General features: G+C 45.2%; 1 protein-coding gene across 1 annotated transcript; it reads left to right on the top strand.

The window, feature by feature from the left end:
- The first annotated feature begins 10,822 nt into the window (after positions 1 to 10,822).
- On the top strand, positions 10,823 to 16,815 carry LOC112077073 (zinc finger protein ZFP2-like). Its single transcript, XM_070441557.1, has 2 exons — positions 10,823 to 11,416; positions 15,306 to 16,815. Exons 1-2 carry the CDS (start codon positions 11,050 to 11,052, stop codon positions 16,517 to 16,519), a joined length of 1,581 nt encoding a protein of 526 aa, XP_070297658.1. The 5' UTR covers positions 10,823 to 11,049; the 3' UTR covers positions 16,520 to 16,815.
- Positions 16,816 to 20,065: the final 3,250 nt, after the last annotated feature.

Genomic DNA, 20,065 nt, shown 5'->3' with positions numbered 1-20,065 from the left:
CCGATCCATCGTATTTACAATCAGACAGTAAACCATGACCGTCCTCCCCGCCTCCTCCTGTGCTGTAGACATGTATCAATGACGATTTTCTTGCTATACACCTTGTATCTACCCACTACCACGCGGACAGACGTTTATCAACATCTCTATGACGCCAACATCCCACAGGCCACACCGGACGCTTCACGTTTATTCCATTAAAGAGCACTCCAAAAGTCCTCGCAGCTTTAACGCGAACAACGCAACTGAGTTTTTTTAATGGTGTTCTCCCTGTGCACCTGCCAATGTGAAATCCTTTGAACGAGACAAGTACCAGAACAGGATATATTGCTAATGCTCTTACTCAATTTTCTAGATAACACCCTGCAAGCACAATTAACTTGCTCGGCGTAGTCGAGTGGTGAGTGAGGCCCTATGGATGAACGTCCCATCGGATCCCCCAAAAAAGAAGAACGCTCTGGATCTGATCGACTGGAGTCCAGATGTGAAAGGAGGAGGTTTGATCATCAGGAGTCAATGTGAAGGAGGTTGATCATACTCTAGGTGTTCCAAAGCACCCAGATGTGAAGGAGGAGGTTCACCTCCCCCATCCAGTGACACGGATTTCATGTCATGAACACTCGAACCCCGCGAAGGGAGGCTTCTGAATCAATCGAGTCAGATGGTGAAGGAGGAAGGTTGATCATCAACTCTGAAAAACCCTGAAGCGAATCTGCGTTCGACGACCGGCCTGGCGTTACACTTCCAGCTCTCGGTCTTCGGCCCGAACACGTCGTCTATTGGGACGTACAACTATCTACCAGCCAGAAACCATGGGAGTTACACCGCAGGCAAGCAATTTTCCGCATTGAGCTTAAAGGTTAGAGCTTGTATAGTTTGCTGACAGCCCGCATGCAGAGTGACACTGGAGACTCTAGTACCGACTCGCCGAAGCTTACAACGAAAATAGTACGCTCTGCTTATAGGCGGCGTACGACTAGCGATCATATTGTATCTGATCACACAAAATATGTACGGCTACACGCGCTCCAATACATGAGAGGAACTAAATTGAATCATACTACAGCCGGCTTCCGGACGCTCGTCGGATGGAGTGGCAGAGCTTAGAACGTGGCAAAGGCCAGAATTGACAGAAGCTACGAGAGAGCACAGCTGAGAGCTAGCCCAGTGAATGAAGCCTAACAGATGACCGAGCATAAGTCAGTATCTCCGTCACGTGAACGCTTTTTGAGGTGAACCGGAACCGAAGTTCTGGCAGAGTGGCAAGCAACACTGAGGCATGCATGAAGAGCATTCAGCTGTTCCGGACGACTGGTGTGATCACGGCTTCCCGTAGCGACGTGTGTAAGACCTTTAAAGGTCAACATACACAGGCTGCCGGGGCAGACGGAATTACACAGGAACGTGTGCTCCGGGCATGTGCTGACCAAGCGTGCACGAGGGAGGGCTACTTCAAATGAGCATTGTTCTCAAGCACTGCTCCGTTCGATGATGAGGGTGGCGCTCGATATATTATTTCAACACATGTTTCAAGCAGACCACCATAGTCCCTGTGGCCAAGCACTATGACCGACCAGAGGTGACGCACCTTGCTCAGAAAAGGGAGGCGTCATGCCAGTAGGACCGCTGCGAGTGCGACAGTACGTCTTGCTGCTTTCTCTCTCTCTCTCTGTCCTTTGCTTGTCTCATCGGAGACAGGGTCGCTCGTGCTGCTGCTCTCCTGCTTCTCTATCGTGTCCTTTTCTCTGCTCTCTCTCTCTCTTGTCTCCTCTCTGTCCTTTTCTCTCGTCTTTGTTAGGGTTAGGCTCTGTGATCGCTGCCCTCTCTCTCTCCATGCCGAGAGAAAGTAGTCCCTATGTTTCTTCGTCGTCATGCGTCACTTCTGCTCAGTGGAGATTCTCTTAGTAAGTCTCGCTCTTATCAGTTTAGTCGCTGGCCTTTGTTGGCGTTCTCTTCTCTCTCGCTGTCCCTTTGCTTCTCGCTCTCTCTGCTCGCTGTCCTTTTGCTCTCTCCTCTCATCGCCTGGTCCTTTGGCTCTCTCTCTTTCTCGGCTTGTCCCTTTGCTCTCTCTCTATCTCGGCTGTCCTTTGCTCTCTCTCTCTCTCGCTGTCCTTGTGCCTCTCTCTCTTCTCTCGGCTGTCCTTTGGCTCTTCATCTCTCTCTCTCGCTGTCCTTTGCTCTCTCCTTCTCTCGCTGTCCTTTGCTCTGCTCTCTCTCGATGGCGCGTGCCGGCGCGCTGGAAGCTACATACGGTTCCGCTGTCCTTTGCTTCTCTCTCTCGTGTCCTTAGTGCCTCTCTCTCTCGTCGCTGTCCTATGCTGCTCTCCTCTTCGAGCTCCGGTGGGCTGCCTTTGCTCTCTACTGATCGTCGCCTGTCCTGTTGTCACTCTCTCTGTCGCTGTCATTTGCTCTCTCTCTCTCGGCTGTCCTTTTTTGCTCTCCTCTCTCTCGCTGTCCTTTGCATCTCTCTCTCTCGCTGTCGCTTTGCTGGCTCTCTCTCATCGCGTGGTCCTTTGCTCTCTCTACTTCTCTGCTGTCCCTATGCTCTCTCTCTCTCGCTGTCGCTTTGCTCTCCTCTCTCTCGCTGTCCTTTTGCTCTCTCTCTCTCAATCAGCTGGTCCTTTGCTCTCTCTCTCCTTGTGCTGTCCTTTGCTCTCTCTCTCTCTTGCTGTCCTTTGTCTCTCTCTCTCGCTGTCTTTTGCTCTCTCTCTCTCGCTGTCCTTTTGGTGCTCTCATCTCTCTCATCGCGTCCTTTGCTCTCTCATCTCTCGCTGTCCGCTTTGCTTCTTCTCTCCTCTCTCTATCGCTGTCCTTTGCTTCTCTCTCTTTCTCCTCTCTCGCTGTCTTTGCTCTCTCATAATCGCTGTCCTTTTGCTTCTCAATCTCTCTCTCTCTCTCGCTGTCCTTTGCTCTCTCTCTCTATCTGCTGTCCCCTTTGCTCTCTCCTATCGCTGTCCTTTGCTCTCGCTCTCTCTCGCTGTCTTTGCTCTCTCTCTCTCGTCCCGCTGGTCCTTTGCTCTCTCTCTCTGTCCCTGTGTGGTGGTGTGCATCAAGCCACTCCTCTTCTCCCTCTCTCTACGTTAGCTAATAAACCCTGAAAAATGACTGCCATTTTGGGTAACCGTATAAGTCCACACCGCAACACAAAAAAAGAACAGAACATATTCTATTACCAAAATCAAACGGCTTGGTTAATGTATAAGGGTTTCATCTTAATTGCATAATCGCATGTTTGGTAGTATCTCCTTTCAATGTTTGGTTATTGTCTGCGCTGCCATTGGCTTTAGCGGTGGGGTAACGCTTTGTTTTGAGGGGCTGTGGAGGGGTCAGGTTTAGCGGGGCTGTGTGTGTGTGTGGTTAGGTAATCAGACAGATATGTTTCTACTCTACACAGAAAGCGTCTCCTCCCCGCCTCGCTGGTGCATCCAGCAAGGCAGACATCATTACATCAATGATTTAAAGTCTGGCCCAATTCACCATATCAGGCCGTGGTTTCATCATTCCGTGTGTCAGAACAACTGTGCAGGCAGTCAGCCCGTCCTGCTGTGCTGTGCCGGTGTTTGTCCGGGCGTCACAACATCTTTGGAAAGGGAGAGAGTGGACCTAGGGTGTGTGTGTGTGTGTGTGTGTGTGTGTGTGTGTGTGTGTGTGTGTCTCTGTGTGTGTGGTGTGTCTCTGTGTGTGGTGGTTGTGTGTCTCTGTGGTGTGTGTGTGTGTCTCTGTGTGGTGTGTGTGTCTGTGGTCTCTCTGGTGTGGTTGTCTTGTCTCTGTGTGTGTGTGTATGTCTGTGTCTCTCTGTGTGTTGTATGTGTGTGTGTGTGTGTGTGTGGGTCTCTGTGTGTGTGTGGTGGTTCTAGTGGTGGTGTGTGTGGTGTGTGTCTCTTGTGTGTGTATGTGATGTCTGTGTTTCTCTGTGTGTGTCTTCCTCTCTCTCTGTGTGTGTGTCTCTCTGTGTGTTGTGGTGTGTGTGTCATCTCTGTGTGTGTATATCTGTGTCTCTCTGTGTGTGGGTGTGTGTGTGTCTCTTAGTGGTGTGTGGTGTGGTGTGTGTGTGGTACTCCTCCCACTCCGTTGGGCCGGCTTTGTGTCTCTGTGTGTGTGTGGTGTACTCCTCCACTCCATTGGCCAGCTGTGTCTCTGTGGTGGTGGTGTGTGTGTGTGGTGTCTCTATGGTGTGTGGTGTGTACTCTCTGTGTGTGTGGTGTGGTGGTCTCTGTGTTGTGTGTGTCTCCTCTCTTTCTCTGTGTGTGTCTCTCTCTCTCTCTCGTGTGTTGTGTGTCTCGCTCTGTGTGGTGTTGTGTCTTCTCTCTGTGTGTCTCTGTGTGTGTGTGTCTCTCTCTCTGTGTGTGTGCTGTTCTCTCTATTCTGTGTTGTGTGTGTGTCTCTCTCTGTGTTGTGTGTCGCTTCTCTCTGTGTGTCTCTGTGGTGTGTGTGTGTGTGGGTGTGTCTCTGTGTGTGTGTCTTCTGCTCTCTGTGTGTGTGTCTCTGTGTGTGTGTGTTGTTGTGTCTCTCTGTGTGGTGGTGTGTGTACTATCCCAGCTCACTTGGCCAGCTGTTTCTCGCGTCAGCACACCAGGCTCCAGTAGCACCCCATGAGAAACAGGGCGGACCACAATCTATATAAGGGCTCCCACACGGTGAGGGCCGTCGACCAATCAGGTGCCTATGGCTGTACGGGCGAGATGGTGCTGTGGGGGGCATGCTTGGGCTGGGGGGTTGCCTGCAGGAAAGGAGGAACGTGCAGGGCGCTTACCTGGAGGAGTCAAAAACAAACAACGAAGTCAACATATCGTTGAATCACAATCAATAACGCAACAGTCAACAAGGACGAACGAATAACAACAGTCAACAAACGACAACAAATAAACAACAAGTTACAACAACCCAAACAACCAATAAACAACGAGTCCAAGCAACAACAAACAATAACAACAGTCAACAACAACAACAATAACACAGTCATCAGACAAAACAATAAACAACAGTCAACAACCGGAACAACAATGAAACAAAGTCAACAACAAATAACAACCGAGTGAACAACGAATAACAATAAACAACGAGCGCAACACAATTAACAGTCAACAACAACAAAATAAACAGTCAAAAACAACAACAATAACCACCCAGTACAACAAAACAACAATTAATAACCAACAGTCAACAACGACAACAAGTAGAAACAGTCAAGCACACAATAAACAAACAGCCAACGAACAATAAAAGCACGTCAACTGAACAACAATAAACAGTCAACAACACACAATAACCAACAAGTCAACAACAACAATAATAACCAACAGTCAACAACGAGCAACAATGAAACAACAGGTGCCAACAACAACAAATAAACAACAGTCAACAATAAACAGTCCAACCCAGTCAACAACAAACTAGTCACAACCAATAACAGTCAACAACACTAACAAAAACAACTAGAACAAACAGCACAACAGCAATATTACCATTACAGAGTGGTTGAAATTTAATATAGCTCTTTTTTGGTTGTGTTTTTCCTTGTGTTGTTGTTGTTCAAGGTCAACAGCTGTCAGAAATCTGTCAAACTAGAGAGTTGTTGGGAGTTAATCTTCAACAGACAGAGAGTAAATGTTGGGAGTTTAATAATCCTGTCAACAGACAGAGAGTAAAATGTTGGAGTATTAATCTGTCCAACAGACAGAGAGTATTGTTGGAGTTTAATACGTGTCACAGGAAGCCAGCAGAGTGATGTTGGAGTTTAAATCTGTAACCAGAGCCAGGGAGTAATGTTGGAGTTTAATGCTGTCAACAGACAGAGAGTATGTTGGAGTTTAATCGTAGGGCTTTGACAGGTGAATTGGTGGTGTGTGTGTGTGTGTGTCGTGTGTGTGTGTTGTGTGTTCAGTTACACCATATTGATGCAAAGTGGTCTCCTCACTGTCCAGCAAACCTTGTTTCTTCCTTCTGAGGAGGCCAGGTCCTGCTGACCAAGCAATAACGTGAGAGGAGACAAGTCTATTATAATAGTGGTTGAAGAGGAGACAGTCATAATTATAACTAGTGGTGGTGAGGGAAGACAAGTATATTAATAGGCGACTAGTTGGTGTGAGAGAAGACAGTTGCACTATTATAGCTAGTGGTGTGAGGAGGAGACAGTCATATTGATAATAGTGGGTGTTGGAGGGGCAGACAGTCTATATTGATAACTAGTTGGTGTGGGAGGAGGAGACAGTCATATGTATAAGCTAGTGGTAGTGAGAGTGAGAAACAGTCATAATTAGTAACGTAGTGGTGTGTGAGGGGAGACAGTCATATTATAGACTAGTGTGTGGAGAGGAGACAGTCCATATTATAACTAGTGGTGTGAGAGGGAGACAGTTCACATATTTAAATAACTAATGGTTGTGGAGAGGAGACAGTCAATTTAACTAGTGGTGTGAGGGGAGCAGTCATATTATAGGCTAGTGGTGGTGAGAGGAGAAAGTCTATTATAAACTGTGTGTGAGGAGGAAGACATGTCATATGAAATACACTAGTGGTGTGAGAGAGACAGTCATATTATTAACTCTAGTGTGTGGAGAGGAGACATCATGATTATATAACAGGTGGTGTGGGGGAAGACTAGTCATAATTATATACTAGTGTGTGGAGGGGAGACAGTCATGTTATAACTAGTGGGTGTAGGGGGGAGGAACAGTCATGTTATAAATAGTTGGGTGTGGGAGGAGGGAGACCAGTCATACAGTTATGCTAGTGTGTGAGAAGGAGGACATCCCATTTAATAACTATGTGGGTGTGAGAGGATGGACCAGTGCATGATATAGAGCTAGTGGTGTGAGAGGAGACCAGTCATATTATAAACTGCTGGTGTGGAGGGGATGACAGTCATATTATAACTAGTGGTGTGAGAGAAGACAGTCATATTATAGGAACTAGTGGTGTGGGAGGAGGACAGTCATCATTATAAATCTAGTGGTGTGAGAGGAAGAACAGTCATATTATAACTAGTGGTGTGAGAGGAGACAGTCATATTATAGAACTAGTGGTGGTGAGGGGAAGAACAGTCATATTATAACTAGTGGTTGTGAGGGGAAGACAGGTCCATATTATAGCTAGTGGTGTGAGGGTGAGGACAGGTCATGTTATAAGGTACTAGTGGTGTGAGGGGAGAGACAGTCATATTATAACTAGTGGTGTGAGGGAGAGACAGTCATGTTTTAATAACGTAAGCACTTTAATGTTCACATCCCTAATCTGACTGTCAACAATCACTATGTAGTCACATCATAATCCGTCAACAGCACTATGTCGACATCCTAGTACTTCTGACTGTCAAACATCACTATGTCACACGAGCGTTCTCCGTCGTGAGCTGTCCAACAGCACTATGTCGTACATCCTACCTGACTGTCAACACAACTGGTCCATCCCTCTCTGGACTGTCCAACGCACTGTCAGACCAGTCCTCCTTGACGTGTCCAACAGCACTGGTCACATCCTCTCTGGACATGTCAAGCATCGACTAGTGTCACATCCATCTGACTGTCAACAGCACTATGTCACAGTCTAGTCTGGACTGTCAACAGCACTATGTCACAACTAATCTGGACTGTCCAACAGCACTTATGTCACATCCTCCTCTGACTGCCAACAGCACTTGTCACAATCCGCCGATCAATCCTTCCTGACTGTCAACCAGCACACTATGTAATCCTACCTTGGACTGGTCACCAGCACTAATAGTCAGTATCCTAGCCCTGACTGGTCAACAGTACTGATGTCGACATCCTAACCTGGACTGTGCGACAGCTGAGTATGTCACATCCTACCTGACTCGGTCAACAGCACTATGGTCGGCAGAGTCTGTCCGGAACTATCCTAAGTTGACTGTCAAACATCATTGGTGTCCAAATATCACATCCCTATCTGGACTGTCAACAAGCATGGAATGTCACGATCCTATCTGAACTGATCACATCAACTATGTCACATCCCTCGGGATCTGACTGCCACAGCACTGAGTGTCAATTCTATCCTGATCTGACTGTCAACATCAGACTGGTGCCACATGTAACAGCATCCTATCTGACTCCCAACAGCAGACTAATGTCACACTCTAATCTGACTGTCACAGGCACTAAATGTCACATCCTATCTGACTGAGTCAACAGCAACTATGTACACATCCTCCTTCTGTCTGGCCAAAAGCAACTAGATGTACACTCCTCGTCGAGACCACATCTAACTGACTGGTCCACAGGGCAACTATTACAGATCGCCTAGCCTGACTGGGTCAACAGCACTAGTCACTCCTAGCCTGATGTCAAGCACGTAATGATCACATGCCTAGCCCTGACTAGTCACGAGGCACTATGTCAGCATCCTACCATGAACTGTCAACATACGGGCAGCACACTATGTCACTATCCTCTCTGAACCGGTCAACAAATCACTATGTCACACTCCCCTCTCTGACTGTCCCAAACAAGGCAACTATGTCACATCCTAATTGACTGCAACAAGCACTATGTCACGATCATCTCTGACTGTGCAACAGCAGCTATGGTCACAGAGTCCTCGATCCTGACTGTCCAACAGCACTATGTCGACATCCTTCGTTCCTCTCGGTGACTGGTCAAACCAGCACTATGTCAGATCCCTATCTGACTCAACGAGCACTATGTACATCCTCTGCTGACTGTCAACAGCACTATGATGTCACAATCCTTACCCTGACTGGGGTCCAAACAGCACTATGTCGACATCCTCTCTTGACTGTCAAACCGCACTATGTCACACTATCCTCTCTGACATGCACAGCACTATGTCACATCCTATCTAGGCTGACTGTCCCAACCAGCACTATGTCACATCCTATCCTGACTGGTTCACAGCATGATGTCACGATCCTACCTGACATGTCAACAGCAACTATGTCCACAATCCTACCTGACTGTCAACAGCACTATGTCAACATCACTAACCTTTGACCTGCTGCAACAGCAACTTATGTCACATCCTACCTGACTGTTCAACAGCACAATGTCAGCATCCTCTCTGACCTGTCAACAATCACTATGTCCACATACATCCTCTCTGACTGTCAAAAGCAACTATGTTCACATCCTATCCTGACATCAGACAGCACTATGTCCAATCCTCTCCAGATATGAAACACGACATCCTCTCTGAACTGTCAATCAGCACTAATGTCACGATCGTCGATCCTCTTCTGACCTGCACAGCACTATGTTCACAATCCCCTCTCTGACTAGTCAACAGCACTATGGTCAGATCCTAGTTATACCTATCCTGACGCTTCAACAGGCACTGTTCACATCCTCTCTGAACTGTGCAAAACAACTATCTCTATGGTCACAAATATCATACCTGACTGTCACCAAGCACTATGTCACATCCTCTCTGACCAGTCAACAGCACTATGTCACAATCCTTCGTGCCTGACTGTCACAGCACTATGTCACATCGCTACCTGAACTGGTCAACAGGCACCTATGTGCTACAGTCCTCCTGACCGTGCAACGATCACTGGTGTCCACAATCCCCTCTCTAACTGTCAACAAGCAGCTGATGGTTCACATCTTTCTGACTGGTTTCAACAGCACTATGTTCCACATCCCTACCATGGACTGGTCCAACGAGGGCACTATGGCACAATTCCCTAACCTGACTGGTCCAACAGCACTATGTCAACAGTCTCTCTGGGACTGTGGTCAACAGCTAAGCTCCTTATGTCAATCCTCTGACTGTCAACAGAGCACTAGGGGGTCAATTCCTCTCTACTGTCAAAACATGTCACATTCCGTACCTGGATGGTCAAACACTATGTCACATCTTCTGCCGTAACAGCACTATGTCACATCCTCTCTGACTTGGTCAACAGCACTATGTCACATCCTCTCTGGACTGTTCAACACACATGTCACATCCTATCTGACTCAACAGCACTATGTCCACATCCTATCTGACCTGTCAACAAGCACTGTCATCTATCTGGACTGTCAAACAGCACGTCCCATCCTAGTCTGACTCAACAGCAACTATGTCAGCAGGTCGTCTCTCTGACTGTCGAACGATCACTGTAAGAAATGCAGTGGTTCTCTAACCAGAAATACTGTCAGCGTCAATTTTAAATTGGCAACAATGGCGACAGACTGGACAGGGAAGCTGAGTAATGACGGCGACTAGGAAGGAGGACTGACTCATTGACACTGGTACGTACGCACAACACACTCGCAGCATTAGCACACTCGAGCTGCAAGAGGGTGAGAGAGGGAGTGAGAGCGGAGGGACTGTCATCTCAAGAGGTCAAGCTCAAACATGACTGGCATTTGAGGCAGAAGGGGCCAGACTGGACCATTAAGAGACCAAGAAGCAGCTAGCCGACCCGCCCCCTGTTGGTTAAAACGCATGCTGTGGGAATGTGATAGAATAGATCTGATGAAATAGATCTTGAAGAACAGATGAACGAGAGCAAGGTTTATATGTTTAATGCTATAGTGAATATATTAATCTGTGACAATAATATAGGGTGGCTGGTGAAACAGCATCTTTATGTAGAGTTTGTTTTAAATTCTCATAAAAAAAATCTGAACTAATCAAACAACACTTGTTGATCTTTGTACGTGTTGATATAATATTCTTATTTAATAGAGAGGAAAAAAAACGTTTCCCTAAACTGCTTTATAACATTATAATTCAATGAAGGAAGAAAACAAGTTTTCCGTCCTCAACTGCGTTTCCTCCCTCCAGACAGCAGATGGCGATATGTATCTTTCAGGCGATGTTTCTAGTGTGACGTATAATCTAGTGGACGGAACGCGTCTTCAACAACTGCAGCCACCTCGGTAGCTCGCTAGCCAACAAAGTCGGAACATTCAAGTTCTTTAGACAATTTCGTGGTTTATTTGCCACTATGATTTAAACATACTTATGTGAAAACAACTAGCTACCCCATTTAATTTAATATTTACGTTGTAAGTCAACTAGCTGGCTGGGTAAGTTAGCACTAGTCTAGTCGCTAATGCTAACTAGCTATTATCCCTGACCATGAGTTCACTAAGCTACTCTCCTGATAAAGAAGAGGTCTGCTGGACGGAGAAAGAAACTCTCGTCAAAGAGGAGGAGGAAGAAAAGGCTGTTACAATACAAAAACAAGTAGAGGGTGAGGCTGATACAGTGAAAGAAGAAGAGAAAGACGTTAGAGTTAAAGAAGAGGAAGACGCCATAAGAGTGAAAGTGGAGGATGATGTTACTGTGAAAGAGGAGGGGGGAGATGCAGTTTTTGGAGTGGAGAATGACGTGAAAGAAGATGAAGACGTTTTTGGAATGAAGGATGAAGAGGGGGAGATTACTGTCACATTAGAGGAGGAGGAAGAAGAGAAGCCTGGAGAACTGATTAACACCAGTAAATACAGTGAGTATTATCTTATAAAACAGGGGCATTGATCTGATTAACACCAGTAAATACAGTGAGTACTATCTTATAAAACAAGGACATTGATCTGATTAACACCAGTAAATACAGTGAGTACTATCTTATAAAACAGGGACATTTACCTGATTAACACCAGTAAATACAGTGAGTACTATCTTATAAAACAGGGGCACAAACTCTGCAGTTGTTGAACAAATGTTAGATTTTTTTTAAATGGCATTCTACACTTGAATATGATTTTGTACTGTAGGAATTGTTCATGACTTCCTCCGGTTATTTAAAAATAAAACTTTTCCTGTTGAGAAGTGATATATAAATACAGTAAAGTATAAACACACTAAAGGGAAACAAATAAATGTTTTGAGCTAAATAGTGTTTTTTTAGACAACTGCAAACTAGAAGGAGTGAGTGATGTCATAGTAAGGTATTCAATGAGTTGGCTTGATGGGAAGTCGTGATGTCATCCAATAGGCGACAGATCTTCATGTGAATATTCATTATTATTTTTTAAAGTCATTCGTTCTCTCAAGTTGGTTGTTGCTAGAAAGCCATTTTAAAGCCTTGCCATAGACTTTCAAGACGATTTAAGTCCAAACTGTAACTAGGTCACTCAGGAACATTCAATGTCATCTTGGTAAGCTCCTCCAGTGTAGATTTGGCCTTGTGGTTAAGGGTATTTTCATGTTCGTACAATTTTGTATTCAGATCTCTGAAATGCTCTCTAAYTACGTAACATTTAGTGTCGCCTTATATTACGCTGGAAAACAGTTTTCATGGGCACAGATCCTAAATCATTTCAGAGTACGCACTATTCAATGGTTCTAACCGAGAGTCACCGTAACTTGATTGACAACACCCAAATGGATACTGTCATTAACGTGGTTCTTCAATAATTACACATTCTTAATAGTGAGGCTGTTTAGTTAGTCACATGTTCAACTATCATCAGCTGATCCAGGAAATCATTTTCTGAATGACAGTCAAATGACAAACATCACGATGCAACAACAACCAAAGTGCTTCTTCATTCATTACACCGGTAAAGACAGTTATGCCGTGCTCCACGTTGGATCCAACATCCCAAACAAATTGATGTTTATAATGTGTTATTGTCTGCTTGATTTACAGGTAGGGTCTTGTAGGTCTGTTTGGACACGGAGATACTTAGCTCATAATGTGTAGAGAACTGTTCCTTGATGGATAGGCTATTGTACAACACACCGAGCTATTTTCCTTAATTCAGGACATTTAGAATGACAACACATTACAGAGTAGCCTAGTGGGATTATTCACAAAATTATCTGGTGTCCAGGTTATGAAATGTCATGACAAAGACATTTAAGTTTCCATGTTTCACCTGAAATATTAAATGATTTATAGTCCTCGGTCTATGTTGTTAGGTGAATTTATGAGTCGTACAATAGGTGTATGTTCTTGTTAGGTTAAGTAATGGGTCCTACAGTAGGTCTGTTAGGTGAATTTATGGGTCGTACAGTAGGTCTATGTTATTGTTAGGTGAAGTTATGGGTCCTACAATGATATGCAACTTTTCAGGGAAGTTAGGAACCAATATACACAGGCAGTTAGGAAAGCTAAGGCTAGCTTTTTCAAACAGAAATATGGATCCCGTTGTACAAACTCAAAAAAGTTCTGGGACACTGTAAAGTCCATGGAGAATAAGAGCACCTCCTCCCAGCTGCCCACTGCACTGAGGCTAGGTAACACTGTCACCACCGATAAATCCACTATTATTGAGAATTTCAATAAGCATTTYTCTACGGCTGGCCATGCTTTCCACCTGGCTACCCCTACCCCGGTCAACTGCCCGGCACCCCCCACAGCAACTCGCCCAAGCCCCCACCATTTCTCCTTCACCCAAATCCAGATAGCWGATGTTCTGAAAGAGCTGCAAAATCTGGACCCCTACAAATCACGGCTAAACAATCTGGACCCCATCGTTCTGATAAAATTATCTGCCAGAAATTGTTGCAACCCCTATTACTCGAGCCTGATTCAACCTCTCTTCGTATCACCTGAGCATTCCAAGATTCGGAAAGCTGCCGCGACTCACTCCTCCTCTCAAAAGCGGGGAGACACTCTAGACCCAAACTGCTACACGACCTATATCTAGCCGACCCTGACTTTCTAAGGTCTTCGAAAAGCCACAGTAAGAAGCAGATTAACACACCGGCACACCATCTCGATACCCATTCCGCTACACTGTCTCCGCTATGCTAATGCTGGTTTCAGAGCTGGTCATGGGTGCTCAGCCACGCTCAAGGTCCTAACGATATCATAACCGCCATCGAATAAGAGACATTAGTGCTGCCGTATTCATGCCTGGCCAAGCTTTTCGACTCAGTCATCACCCATTCTTATGGCAGACTCAACAGCCTTGGTTTCTACAAATGACTGCCTCGCCTGGTTCACCAACTATTCTCTCTAACATAGTTCAGTGTGTCAAATCGGAGGGCCTGTTGTCGGACCTCTGGCAGTCTTTATAGGGGTGCCACAGGGTTCAATTCTCGGGGCCGACTCTCTTCTCTGTATACATCAATGATGTCGCTCTTGCTGCTTGTGATTCTTTGATCCACCTCTACGCAGACGACACCATTCTGTATACTTCTGGCCCTTCTTTGGAACTGTGTTAACAAACCTCCAGATGAGCTTCAATGCATACACATCCTCCTTCCGTGCTCCTGCTCTAAATGCATGTAAAACTAAATGCATGCTCTTCAACCGTCGCTGCCCGCACCCTGCCCGCCGTTCAGCATCACTACTCTGGAGGTTCTGACTTGGAATATGTGGACACTAATAATACCTAGGTGTCTGTTAGACTGTAAACTCTCCTTCCAGACTCACATTAAGCATCTCAATCCAAATTAAATCTAGAATTGGCTTCCATTTCGCAACAAAGCATCCTTCACTCTGCTGCCAAACATACCGTTGTAAAACACATCCTACCGATCCTCGACTTCGGCGATGTCATTTACAGAATAGCCCCCAGCACTCTACTCAACAAATTGGATGCAGTCTATCACAGTGCCATCCGTTTTGTCATCAAAGCCCCATATACTACCCAACACTGCACCTGTACGCTCTCGTTGGCTGCCCTCGACTGTCCTCATACTCGTCGCCAAACCCATTGGCTCCAGGTCATCTACAAGTCTCTGCTAGGTAAAGCCTGCCTTATCTCAACTCACTGGTCACCATAGCAGCACCACCCCGTAGCATGCGCTCCAGCAGGTATATCTCACTAGTTCACTCCCACAAAGCCAACCCCTCCTTTGGCGCCTTTCTCTTCCAGTTTTCTGCTGCCAATGACTGGACGAACTGCAAAAAATCACTGAAGCTGGAGATTACATCTCTCCTCACTAACTTTAAGCACCAGCTGTCTGAGCGGCTCACAGATCACTGCACCTGTACTAGCCCATCGTCGCATTAGCCCAATCCAACTACTTCATCCCATACTGTATTTATTTATTTCTTGCTCCTTTGCACCCCCAGTATCTCTACTATGCACATTCATCTTCTGCACATCTATCATTCCAGTGTCTAATTGGTATATTGTAATTACTTTGCCACATGGCCTATTTATTGCCTTACCTCCCTTATCTCACCTCATTTGCACACACTGTATATAGACTTTTCTATTGTGTTATTGACTGTATGTTTTGTTTATTCCATGTGTAACTCTGTTGTTGTATGTGTCGAACGTCTTTGCTTTATTCTTGGCCAGGTCGCAGTTGCTAATGAGAACTTGTTCTCAACTTGCCTGGTTAAATAAAGGTGAAAAAATTATAAATTAACAGTGGATTTCTGCTGTTGTGGGACTTTAACCATCTGTCTGACTTTGTCGATCACACAGGAGAGAGACGGGACTATCGTGGATCTTCTGGGGAGCCTCAACAACATTGTGAAGCTGACGAGGCAGAGAAGAGTCTCTCCACATCAAAACACCTCAATAAACAACAGCAGAGACCCACAGGAGAGAAACCTTACTGCTGCTCTGACTGTGGGAAACATTTCTCAAGATCAAATTCACTAAAAGTACATCTGAGAATTCACACTGGAGGGAAATCTCACTGGTGCTCTGACTGTGGGAAAGGATTCAACTCTACAATAGACCTTAAAATACATCAAAGAATTCACACAGGAGAGAAATCTTATGGCTGTGATCAATGTGGGAAGAGTTTTTCTCAGCTTAAAACCCTGAAATCACACCAGAGAACACACACAGGAGAGAAACCTTATGGCTGTGATCAATGTGGGAAGAGTTTTACTGTGTCAAGCTCCTTGATAGTGCACCAGAGAACACACACAGGAGAGAAGCTTCACCATTGTTCTTTTTGTGGGAAAAGCTTTTCAACATCACACACCTTGAAGGTGCACCAGAGAATGCACACAGGAGAGAGACCTTATAGCTGTAATCAATGTGGGAAGTGTTTTTTTACATCTAGCAATCTGACTAAACATCAGAGAACACACACAGGAGAGAAACCATATAGCTGTAATCAATGTGGGAAGAGTTTTGCTCAATCTGGAGATCTGAAGATACACCAGAGACTACACACAGGAGAGAAACCTTATGGCTGTGATCAATGTGGGAAGAGTTTTAATCAGTCAAGCAGCCTGATAGTACACCAGAGAACACACACAGGAGAGAAACCCTATGGCTGTGATCAATGTGGGAAGAGTTTTATTCAGTCAAGCAGCCTGATGGTACACCAGAGATCACACACAGGAGAGAAACCATATAGCTGTACTGAATGTGGGAAGAGTTTTGTTACATCTGGCTGTCTGATGACACACCAGAGAACACACACAGGAGAGAAATCTTATAGCTGTGATCAATGTGGGAAGAGTTTTACTCAGTTAAACAGCCTGGTATCACATCTGAGAACACACACAGGAGAGAAACCATATAGCTGTAGTCAATGTGGGAAGAGTTTTAATTGGCTTAACAGCCTGGTATCACACCAGAGAACACACACAGGAGAGAAGCCTCATAGCTGTAATCAATGTGACAAGAGATTCTCAGATAAAAGATATCTGATTAAACATCAGAAAATACATAGTTGAAGGAGTTGTTTCATGATATCAATGTAATGTCACTATGTTTTTAATCATTTTTATGATGTCACAATGTGGAACCCTAAATGTTTGTTCAATTGATTTGAGATGTTCGTTGTAAAGGGTTTAAACACTGTTTCCCATGCTTGTTCAATGAACCATAAACAATTAATGAACATGCACCTGTGGAACGGTCCTTAATTGCCTACCGTCTGTAAGCTGTTAGTGTCTTAAGGTCACAGTTATGAAAACTTAGGACACCAAAGCGGCCTTTCTACTGAGTCTGAAAAACACCAAAAGAAAGATGCGCAGGGTCCCTGCTCATCTGTATGAACGATAGCCTTAAGGACAGTCGCTCGCGAAGGACGGCATGAGGGACATGCAGATGGGCCTACGGGCAATAGAAGTTGCACTGGTCCGTCGTGACTGCGTGAGGACGGGAGGTACAGGCGGAAGCACGCAGAAGGTGCGCGACAGCATGCAGTCGTAACCTCACATGAAAAGTAAAAAGCAACGGCAATGGCAGATGCAGACTGCTCCGCAATATGCTGAAGAGGAAGTGGCATGGACCTAGAAGGCGATGGGCATTGGTAGGCCTGTTGTAAGCAGGCCTCACCACAGACATCACCGGTAACAACGTCCCTATGGGACAACAAACCCACTGGTTGCTGGACCAGACAGGACTGGCAAAAAGTGCTCTTCACTGACGGTGTCATGGTTTGTCTCACCAGGGGTGATGGTCGGATTCGCGTTATATCATCGACAGGAGATGAGACATATCCACCGAGGGCCTGTTATCTGGACGGGATCAGATTTGGAGGAGGAGGGTCCGTCATGGTCTTGGCGGTGTGTCACAGCATCATCAGACTGAAGCTTGTTGTCATTGCAGGGAAGAACATCCTCCTTCCTCATGTGGTACCCTTCTGCTGCAGGCTCATCCTGCCAATACCTCCAGCATGACAATGCCACAGCCACACTCGCTCGTTCTGCTGTGTGATTTTCTGCAAGACAGGAGTGTATCTGCATGGCCAGCGAAGAGAGCCCGGTATCTCAATCCAATTGAGCGCACTCTGGGCCTGTTGGATCAGAGGTGAGGGGCTAGGCACATTCCCCCAGAAATGTCAAAGGAACTTGCTGGTGCCTGCGTGGAAGAGTGGGGTAACATCACACAGCAAGAACTCGGCAAATCTGGTGCAGTCCATGAGCAGGAGATACACTGCAATACTTAATCAGCTGTGGCCACACCAGATACTGACTGTGATTTTGATTTTGACCTCCCTTTGTTCAGGGACACATTATTCAATTTCTGTTAATCACATGTCTGTGGAACTTGTTCAGTTTGTCTCTCAGTTGTTGAATCTTGTTATGTTCATACACATGTTAAGTTTGCTGAAAGTAAACGCAGTTGACAGTGAGAGGACGTTTCTTTTTTTGCTGAGTTTTTTTGTTGTCTTAAGGGGGAAGGTGTTACGGGCTTTGGTTTTTCCATTTATGTTTTGAGGCTGGACTTTAGCACGTATAGCTCGTTAGCATGTAGGGTGCACTGATTGTCTCCTCCTTAGTCAGTATGTGTTACACCTGTGCGGGCTTGTCCATCTCGTTAATTGGAAGGCGTTTCACCTGAGCTGGCCCAGGTTCTATTGAAGAGTGTCTGGCCCAGTGTTCCAGGTTCTATTTAAGAGTGTCTGGCCCAGTCCTCCAGGTTCTATTTAAGAGTGTCTGGCCCAGGTGCTATTTCAGAATGGCTTTAAATATAGGATGTATTTGTTGTCTTAAGGGGGAAGGTGTTACAGGCTTTGGATTTTCCATTTATATTTTGAGGTTTGACGTTAGCGCGTATTGGTTACACCTGTGCTGGCTTGTCCATCTCGTTAGTGGGAAGGTGTTTCACCTGAGCTTGCCCAGGTGCTATTTAAGAGTGTCTGGCCCAGTGCACCAGTTGTCTTGATAGATGTGGAGAGTCAACACCTTTAGTTGTTCCACCTTTTTGGTTTGCTTCCTGTCTTTAAGTTTGTTGTGGGTTTTAATTTTGTTTTCCTCTTCTTGGGAAGATTTAGTGGGTCTCATGGTGGGTGTCTTTTAGGTCCCAGTTGTTGTTACTAGTCAACTTTCAGTGGACACTGTGAGAGCAAAATTGCAAGATTATGTTATAATACTTTTATTGCGTCAAATGGTTGTTTTATGCAACAGAATAGAGGGTTCTTAGAACTATTGTGTCTGTGTGTTCTACTGAGGATGGGCCTCTGGGAGATAACACTGACAGGAGATTTACAATGTCTTTTGGTTGATAAAACCTAAAGAGACCGCATTCCAGAGCATGAGTTAATGTTTCTGTTCTATATGGTACCAGGGAGAGATGACCCCAGGGCCAGACCCTGGTCTCTACACAAAGAGTATTGTTTTTACATCAGATACTGTCTGCTGAGAATTATAAGTATCTTTCATACAAATCTTAACCATGTGACCCGTTCTATACATCTATTGTTGGTCATGTAGGTTGAAAGGGGTGTATCTTGGCTGTAAAATACCTTTGTACTTTTGTCTCTGGGCTCTCAACGAATAGTCTAGGAGTGATTTGTCAACCAGATATCATTATCGTAGAGCACTCAATTGATTCACTTTATATGTGTGCGTTGTATTGACCTGCTCCCTTATTAATAAGCGAATAAAGATTTAGTTTAAGAATAACTCTGACTTCTGTGATAAGTTTGTCTCCTCAATTGACATTAAAGAAATTAACAACCACATTTGGCGATGGGAATGTGAATCTTGACTTGGTGACCACTCCTGACGACCTGGGTAAATCGTGCACGAGGGATCCCATCCCTCAACATTTGGGCATCCCAGGGGGAGGACCACCACTTAGGCGAACGGTAGCAGATGACCCACCTTTGATCTTGAGGACATGGAGGGCAGCCGCAGCATGTGGCGATACCACATCTACGAAACGTAAGTGAGGTGTTGAGAAAAAGTGAGAAGAGTAAGGAAACACGCGAAGAGTGGTATGTTAGAAGAAGTGCGCTGCGTAAGCTGTGCTGAGTGTGTATTCCTGTGTTGGAGGGTGTCAACATGCCCAGTCAGCTGATTATCTGTGCAAGCTGAGATAAAAACTAGAATCTGTGTTTCACTATTAGACCATTTATGAATATAGTTATAAGATCAGTAAGGCTGTACCTCGCTAATTATTTTAAAACCTAGCACCCATTTAGACAGTATGACAAGATGAAATGTAATGACCGTTTGCCATTACTACCTAGCGAACATAACCATGAGATAAAATTTGAAAAATAATCCTGCAGGTTAAAATATTGTTGAAAACAACTAACTTGATTATGTATGTTTGGGAATAGACTTGATGTGACTGTTGTATGAAGAAGTGTACGTGACTGATATGAAGAATGTCGTGACGTATATGTCAGCTTGTATGACTGAGGCTTAATCAGAATTTCGACCGATAGTAACATAGAGATCTATAGTTCCTCCTAGAGATCTATTAGTTCCTCCGAGAGATCTAAATAGTTCCATCCTAGAGAATCTCTCCTTATATATATTATA

The sequence above is a fragment of the Salvelinus sp. IW2-2015 genome, unplaced genomic scaffold, assembly GCF_002910315.2.
Source record: "Salvelinus sp. IW2-2015 unplaced genomic scaffold, ASM291031v2 Un_scaffold4251, whole genome shotgun sequence".
NCBI lineage: Eukaryota > Metazoa > Chordata > Actinopteri > Salmoniformes > Salmonidae > Salvelinus > Salvelinus sp. IW2-2015.
The sequence above is the reverse complement of the archived record's forward strand: the minus strand, read 5'-3'. Positions and strand labels throughout refer to the sequence as shown.

Coding starts and splice junctions, on each gene's coding strand:
- LOC112077073 (XM_070441557.1), top strand. CDS start 11,050: ATGAGTTCACTAAGCTACTCTCCTGATAAAGAAGAGGTCTGCTGGACG. Junction 11,417..15,305: donor GATTAACACCAGTAAATACA/GTGAGTATTATC, acceptor TCGATCACACAG/GAGAGAGACGGGACTATCGT.